This window comes from Papio anubis, chromosome 20 (assembly GCF_008728515.1).
Source record: "Papio anubis isolate 15944 chromosome 20, Panubis1.0, whole genome shotgun sequence".
In the NCBI taxonomy this organism is placed as follows: Eukaryota; Metazoa; Chordata; class Mammalia; order Primates; family Cercopithecidae; genus Papio; species Papio anubis.
The window spans coordinates 43,361,635-43,368,772 of NC_044995.1; the positions used below are offsets into that span (position 1 = coordinate 43,361,635).

Sequence of the window (7,138 nt, forward strand, 5' to 3'; positions counted from 1 at the left end):
CGCTTGTGTTTTGTTCGGGGTAGAGGGTGCACATATACAAACACGACCCCCCCCCCCGCCTCAAAAAAGAAAAGCTTCGTTTGGCAAGACCCCACGGCCAGGATGTCCAGAGTGCGGAGGATCGGTGACCACCTGGGAACCACTCAAGAAAACTAGAGAAACCCTAGTCGCATAACCCAGACAAGAACCCGAGTTAACTTGAAACACAAACGCTTTATTTAAAGGAGCATCTCAATTCCGCGTGGCGGGCAAGAAATAAAGGAGCAGATTGTGACACACCAATCCCATCGGCCAAGTGGTCGAACCCTACATCCAAGACCCTGTAAACAGAACCAAACATGAGATGCTGACAGGCCCTGCAGCAATTGGCAAACTCCCGCCTCCCTCTGGTCAGTCTCTGTAGACTGTGCTTCCCAAACCCTCTCACCCTGGGCTTAACGAAGCCTCCCTACCACCAACCAAGGGTTTATCAAAGGGGTGTCCTCTGCACCCACCAGCGAGCAGGCAAGCTCAGCGCAACCTCCGGGCTTCTCGCTCTGACTCCAACAGGGTGAGCACGTCGCCCTCGCGCACGGGGCCTTTTACATTGCGGATGATAGAGCGGCTCGTGTCGTCCATGAATTCCACGCGCACCTACGGGTCCCCACCAGGGAGGGGAGGAAGAAGTTAGGGCGAGCCGCGGAAAGGCACCGCGAAGTGGGAAGGAGATACGAATTCAGAGAACGTGTAGGGCCCAAAACACAGATTGTTAAAGGGAACCATCAGAACCCTGGGATGAAATGAGCATCGGTTCCCGGATTCCGGCTGGCAGGGATTAGGACAGGGTAGCGGTTTAGGTCCCCGGCAGTCGGCCAAATGCCCCCACCCGATTACCTGCGTGCACTGTCCCTGAGAGCCGGTCCTGCCCAGGACCTTAGTGACCTGGAGGAAAGAAGCTGGGTTCAGACCTGGCCCGTTCGGCTCCTCCACTCCCTTCCCCTGCCCCCAAATTCGGGCCCCCACCTCACCCTGGCGAGCTTGATAGGCTGCACACGGCTGGTGTCCATGATGGCGGCACGGCGGCAGTCTGGCGGAGAGAAGTCACGTGCTTCGCAGAGAGCGTTTATAGGACATCCTAGCCCCGCCCACTCCTGTCTCGCGACACCACACCGCGTCTTTCCCAGCAGCCCCCGCGGTGGAGACGTCACTGGCGGCGCCCTTCAGCATCTCGGACGGAAGATGGCGTCCGCCACCCGTCTCATCCAGCGGCTGCGGAACTGGGCGTCTGGGGTGCGCGGGGCGGACAGGGCCGTACCATGGGGGGCTTCGGGCTCCGTGTTTCTGGACCCGCTCCTGCTCCTCACCTCCCTCCTAAACCGGGACCCTTCGCTGTCCCCGAATCTCCCTAGGAACCCCCAACTCGTGACCCCTTTAGCCCGGGACCCTCTCCTCTCCTGGGAACCACTCAGGCCTGGGATTTCCCCAGTCCCCGACCTTCTTAGCTTTGGATCTTGTGGGCCCGGACCCCGGCTTTCCTCTTCACCTGCAGGACCCACATCCCTTTCCCCTAGTGTTCATCCCCTGCCTTCCCTCAAAATGCGCATCCCCGGGCCATCCCTGGTCTCTCGCCCTGTCCTTTCCTTTCTATTGGGGTGCCTTGCAGGCCCACCTCCCCTTTCCTCTTCCCACAGCAAGACCTGCAGGGGAAGCTGCAGCTGCGCTACCAGGAGATCTCCAAGCGGTGAGCAGGCCCCGCTCGCTGCCCAGCCTCTGGCTCTGTCCTTTCTCCACCAAAAACAAAATCTGTGTTCCTTTAGACCCCTGAAACGCAGGACTGATATCCTGCCACCAGTCCCCTGCCAGGCTGTGGAGGCAGAGGTTTGCCTTTAACCTTGCTGAACTCCGGAGACAGCCCTCCTGGAACAGCGAGGCCGGGCGTGCATTCTGAGTGGGAATCAGGCTAGATTTGCAGTGTTCAGTGTGACCATGTTAGTCAGTGTTATCCCCAAGCTACAGATGAAAAAAGAGGTCCAGAGAAGCTAAATCATTTGCCTGAAGTCACTCAGAAGCTAGAAAGTGACAGCGGGGACTTGAACCCAGAAGTGTCCTGATTTCAGACTCATTTATATTAAAATATTAGTTGATATTTACAAGCCCCTGTCATGTATGACCTCAGCGCCTTGGGTTTAACTTTGTGAACCAGGAAAGTTCTTTTTTTTTTTTTTTTTTTTTTTTTTGAGACGGAGTTTCGCTCTATCGCCCAGGCTGGAGTGCAGTGGCCAGATCTCAGCTCACTACAAGCTCTGCCTCCCGGGTTCACGCCATTCTCCTGCCTCAGCCTCCCAAGTAGCTGGGACTACAGGCGCCCGCCACCTTGCCCGGCTAGTTTTTTTTTTTTTTTGTACTTTTTAGTAGAGACGGGGTTTCACCATATTAACCAGGATGGTCTCGATCTCCTGACCTCGTGATCCGCCCGTCTCGGCCTCCCAAAGTGCTGGGATTACAGGCTTGAGCCACCGCGCCCGGCCGTGAACCAGGAAAGTTCTTATCCACATTCCTTTCATGGACACCACATCCTAGGGAGAAGCTTAGTAGGGAAACAAACACAGCAGATAGTATTGTTCTGGAATACTTTGAAAACAAAACAAAATGAGTGGAAGCTGGAGGGTGGCCACGTAAAGTCAGATGATTGGGAAAGATCTTTCTTCGGGAATGACAGTTAAATCACCTGAATGATGGGAAGGACCCATTCAAAGAATAATTATTGAAAAAGCATTCTGGCCGGGCGCGGTGGCTCATGCCTATGATCCCAGCACTTTGGGAGGCCGAGGCAGGCAGATCACGAGGTCAGGAGTTTGAGATCAGCCTGGCCAACGCAGTGAAACATAGTGAAACCCCCTCTTCGGTAAAAATACAAAAGTTAGCCGGGCATGGTGGCGCGCACCGGTAGTCGCAGCTACTTGGGAGGTTGTGGCAGGAGAATCGCTTGAACCCGGGAGGTGGAGGTTACAGTGAGCTGAAAGAACGCACTACTGCACTCCAGCCTGGGCGACAGAACAAAACTCTGTCTCAAAAAAATTACAAAAAAAAAAAAGAAGAAAAGAAAAAACATTCTGAGCAGAGGGAACAGGAAGGGCTAAGACTGTCAGGCTGGACAGAGCCTGAGTAGGAAGGAGGCCAGTATGGATGGAACCCATTGAGGGAAAGGGATAATGGTATAGTCTGTGAAGTCAAAGGGATAGGCAGAGGTAAGGCAGTCATTGAGGATTATAATGAAAGGAAGAAAAATAGCATTAAAATAACCAAATTTATGTGAATGCCTACATGTTGTGACTAATTCCAAATATTAGAAGTATCAAATTTTTTTTTTTTTCAACTTTAATGTTAAGTTCTGGGGTACATTTGCAGTTTTGTTACAATGGTAAACATGTGCCATGGTAGTTTGCTGCAAAGATCAACCCATCACTTAGGTATTAAGCCCAGCATCCATTAGCTATTCTTCCTGATGCTTTCCCCGCCGCCCCCACAATCCCCCAGTTGGTTTTCTATCAGGGTAGTTGTGGGCCAGTTGAGGAAATGGCTTTGTAAAAGTTTTGACTTTTTTAGGATGACGGCGCCCTCTAGTGATTCATCTGGATGGTTTTTTTTTTTTTTTTTTTTTTTTTTTTTAGATTGAGTCTCTGTCACCCAGGCTGGAGTGCAGCGGCACAATCATAGCTCACTGCAGCCTTGAACTCCCAGGCATAAGTGATCCTACTGTTCCAGCCTCCCAAGTAGCTGGGACTACAGGCACATGTTACTGTACCTGGCTAATTTTTAAAATTTTTTATAGAGAAGGTCTTATTACCATGTTGCCCAATTTGGTCTTAAACTCCTGGCCTCTGGCCAGGCACGGTGGCTCATGCCTGTAATCCCAGCACTTTGGGAGGCTGAGGCAGGCGGATCACAAGGTCAGGAGTTTGAGAACAGCCTGGCCAACATAGCAAAACCCCGTCTCTATTAAAAATACAAAAATTAAGCTGGGCGCGGTGGCTCACACCTGTAATCCCAGCACTTTGGGAGGCCGAGGCGGGCGGATCACGTGGTCAGGAGATCGAGATCATCCTGACTAACACAGTGAAACCCCGTCTCTACTAAAAACACAAAAAATTAGCCGGGCGTGGTGACGGGCGCGGTGACGGGCGCCTGTAGTCCCAGCTACTCGGGAGGCTGAGGCAGGAGAATGGCGGAACCTCGAGGCAGGAGCTTGCAGTGAGCCGAGATCGCCTGGCACTCCAGCCTGGGCGACAGAGCTAGACTCGCTTCAAAAAAAAAAAAAAAAAAAAAAATTAGCTGGCATGGTGGCGCTTTGCCTGTAGTCCTATTCATAGAGTTGAGGCAGGAGAATCGCTGAACTTGGGAGGTAGAGCTGCAGTGAGCCGAGATCGCACATTGTACTTCAGTGCTCATTACGAGCAAGACTCCATCTCAAAACAAACAAACAAAACAAAAACCACCCCTGGCCTCAAGTATCCTTCCACCTGGCCTCCCAAGGTATGAGCCACCACATCTGCTCTTAAGCAAAGTCTTTCACGCATATATTGCTTTTATTATTAAATATTTTTTTTTTTTTTGAGACAGTATTTCTGCCGCCCAGGCTGGGAGGCAGTGGCCGGATCTCAGCTCACTGCAAGCTCCGGCCACCCGGGTTCCCCGCCATTCTCCTGCCTCAGCCCTCGAGTAGCTGGGACTACAGGCACCCGCCACACCCGCTAGGTTTTGTATTTTTGTAGACGGGTTTCACTGTATTATTAGGATGAGGTCGACTGACCTCGCGGATCTCGCCAAGCCAGTTTTCCCAGTGTTAGGATTACAGGCTTGAGACACCTCGCCCGGCCAATATTAAACATTTTTTACTTTATGTTTCTTATTTTTAAAAAATACAATGAGTGGTGGCTCACGCCTGTAATCCCAGCACTTTGGGAGGCCAAGATGAGAGACGATAACTTAAGGCCAGGAATTCGACATCAACCTGAGCAACATAGCAAGACCCCCGACTCCACAAAAACAATAGAAAAATTAGCTAGATGTGGTAGTGTGTACTTGTAGTTCCAGCTACTTGAGAAAAATGAGCTGGATGTGGTGGTGTGCACCTGTAGTTCCAGCTGCTTGAGAGGCTGAGGTGGGGAGCATTGTTGAGCCCAGAGACGGAAGTTGCACTGAGCTGGCGATCACCAAGCTTATCATATGATTGCATATATCATCCAGGCTGCAGTGCGTATGATCACTGCCTCAGAAAAAAATTTAATTCTGGCAAAACAATTCCCAGACAAAAAAAGTAATTTAGAAACATGGCTAAGTAGAAACAGATCAATTTTACAGTTTTGCTCTTCTCTGCCCCTTTCTGAGAGTTCCCTTTGTTTTTTGTTTGTTTGTTTTGAGACGGAGTCTTGCTCTGTCACCCAGGGCTGGAGTGCAGTGGCCAGATCTCAGCTCACTGCAGCCCGGCCTGGTTCCATTCTTTCCTGCCTCAGCTTCTCCTCCCTGAAAGTAGTTGGGACTACAGATGCCTGCCACTGGCCAAGTTTTTGTATTTTTTAGTAGAGACGGGTCACTGTGTTAGCCAGGGATGGTCTCTGATCTCCTGACCTCGTGATCCGCCCACCCTGGCCTCCCAAAGTGCTGGGATTACAGGCTTGAGCCACCAGCCTGCCCCTCTCTTTTTGTTTTGAGCTTTTTTTTTTTTTTTTGAGATGGGAGTCCTGCTCTGTTGCCCAGGCTGGAGTGTAGTGGTGTGATCTCAGCTCACTGCAACCTCTGCCTGCTACCACCATGCTTGGCTAATTTTTGTATTTTAGTAGAGATGGGTTGCAATGTTGGCCAGGCTGGTTTCGAACTCCTGATCTCAAGTGATCCACCCACCTTGGCCTCCCAAAGTGCTGGGATTACAGGCATGAGCCACCGTGCCCATCCTTGTTTTGAACATTTCTTTTAAGGCCTCAGGCTTCCAGGTAAATCCAGCCCAGGGTTTACTTCAAGCCAAGACCGAACTCTGTTCACCCCTCTCTGGGCTCCAGAGAGGAGTTGCCTGGCCACATGGTGGCAGGAAATGCAGAGATCTGGACAGGTTCCAAGGCCAAGGTGTTCTTTGAGTAATGGGCCTTGATCCTAGCAGGGTTCTTCAGAGACTTCCTGAGATAACAGGAAACGCAGGGCGTCCAGAGCCTGGCCTTAGGGGAAAAAGCCACTCAGAGTGGGCTAAATCAGGTGAGGCTGGCTGCCAAGCTCAGCCGTGGGGTGGGGGGCGTGGGAACATGTCCTGGGCCTTGGGAACCTCAGAAAAGGTCCTCTGTACCCATCACATTCGGGACTGGTGGGGTCCCTGGCATCGTCACATCCAGAGCAGGGGCTGCCATCTGCTTCTGGCCCCAGGACCCCTCCCCAGGCATATGTCCCTGCCAGTGTACCAAGGGACACCCCCAGCCTGTGGCCTATCCCAGTGGCTGGCTGTAGATCCTACATTTTGTGACCGAGGTGACAGGGACCCACAGCAGGGCCATGACAGTGACTGTCCCTTTGCTTCAATGCTGCTGTTTTTTCCCCTCAGAACTCAGCCTCCTCCCAAGCTCCCTGTGGGTCCTAACCACAAGCTCTCCAATAATTACTATTGCACTCGTGATGGCCGCCGGGAATCTGTGCCCCCTTCCATCATCATGTCCTCGCAGAAGGCGCTGGTGTCAGGCAAGCCAGCAGAGAGGTGAGGATCTCCAGCGTTAGCTCACCACAGCCCCCGTGGCCCCCTCCTGCAACCCACTCTCTCTCCCCAACTTGTGGAAAGGGTGCTTGTCAAGATCCTACTCAGTAAGCATCAATTGCATCAGGAACGGTGCTGCTGGGAGCTTTTTGTCCGAGAGCTCATTTGCTTGTTTTTAGAGACAGAGTCTTGCTCTGTCGCCCAGGATGAAGTGCAACGGCGCGATCATTGCTCACTGCAGCCTTGAACTCCTGGGCTGAAGTGATCCTCCCCTCCTTCCTTGGCCTCCCCAGTAATTGGTATTACAGATTAATGCCACCTTGCTGGATTAATTTTTTTTTTTTTTTTTGAGACGGAGTCTGTCTCTGTTGCCCAGGCTGGAGTGCAGTGGCCGGTTCTCAGCTCACTGCAAGCTCCGCCTCCCGG

The 7,138-nt window shown here is 52.0% G+C and overlaps 2 protein-coding genes across 3 annotated transcripts in view; one reads left to right on the forward strand and one right to left on the reverse strand.

Annotated features, from left to right (window-relative positions):
• Positions 1-193: 193 nt before the first annotated feature.
• On the reverse strand, positions 194-1,117 carry RPS28 (ribosomal protein S28). The gene is made up of 4 exons (XM_031660004.1): positions 1,008-1,117; positions 874-921; positions 495-633; positions 194-320 (listed from the first exon to the last, which is right to left on the reverse strand). Exons 1-3 carry the CDS (start codon positions 1,044-1,046, stop codon positions 511-513), a joined length of 210 nt encoding a protein of 69 aa, XP_031515864.1. The 5' UTR covers positions 1,047-1,117; the 3' UTR covers positions 194-320; positions 495-510.
• A 29-nt stretch (positions 1,118-1,146) lies between these two features.
• NDUFA7 (NADH:ubiquinone oxidoreductase subunit A7) overlaps positions 1,147-7,138 on the forward strand; it is a 9,935-nt gene continuing 3,943 nt past the window's right edge. The window contains exons 1-3 of one of the 2 annotated variants that reach the window (XM_031660002.1): positions 1,147-1,269; positions 1,671-1,720; positions 6,566-6,715. In XM_031660002.1, the coding sequence (XP_031515862.1) occupies positions 1,219-1,269; positions 1,671-1,720; positions 6,566-6,715 (251 nt within the window). In that variant the 5' untranslated portion in view covers positions 1,147-1,218. The remainder of the gene's footprint in view (positions 1,270-1,670; positions 1,721-6,565; positions 6,716-7,138) is intronic. The other variant, XM_031660003.1, reaches the window with a different exon arrangement.

Bases quoted from the DNA above. Each gene is read 5' to 3' on its own strand.
- RPS28 (XM_031660004.1), bottom strand. From the start codon at position 1,046: ATGGACACCAGCCGTGTGCAGCCTATCAAGCTCGCCAGG. The intron at 922-1,007 runs GTGAGGTGGGGG...TCTTTCCTCCAG, and splicing joins AGCCTATCAAGCTCGCCAGG to GTCACTAAGGTCCTGGGCAG. The intron at 634-873 runs GTAATCGGGTGG...GGGGACCCGTAG, and splicing joins CTCAGGGACAGTGCACGCAG to GTGCGCGTGGAATTCATGGA.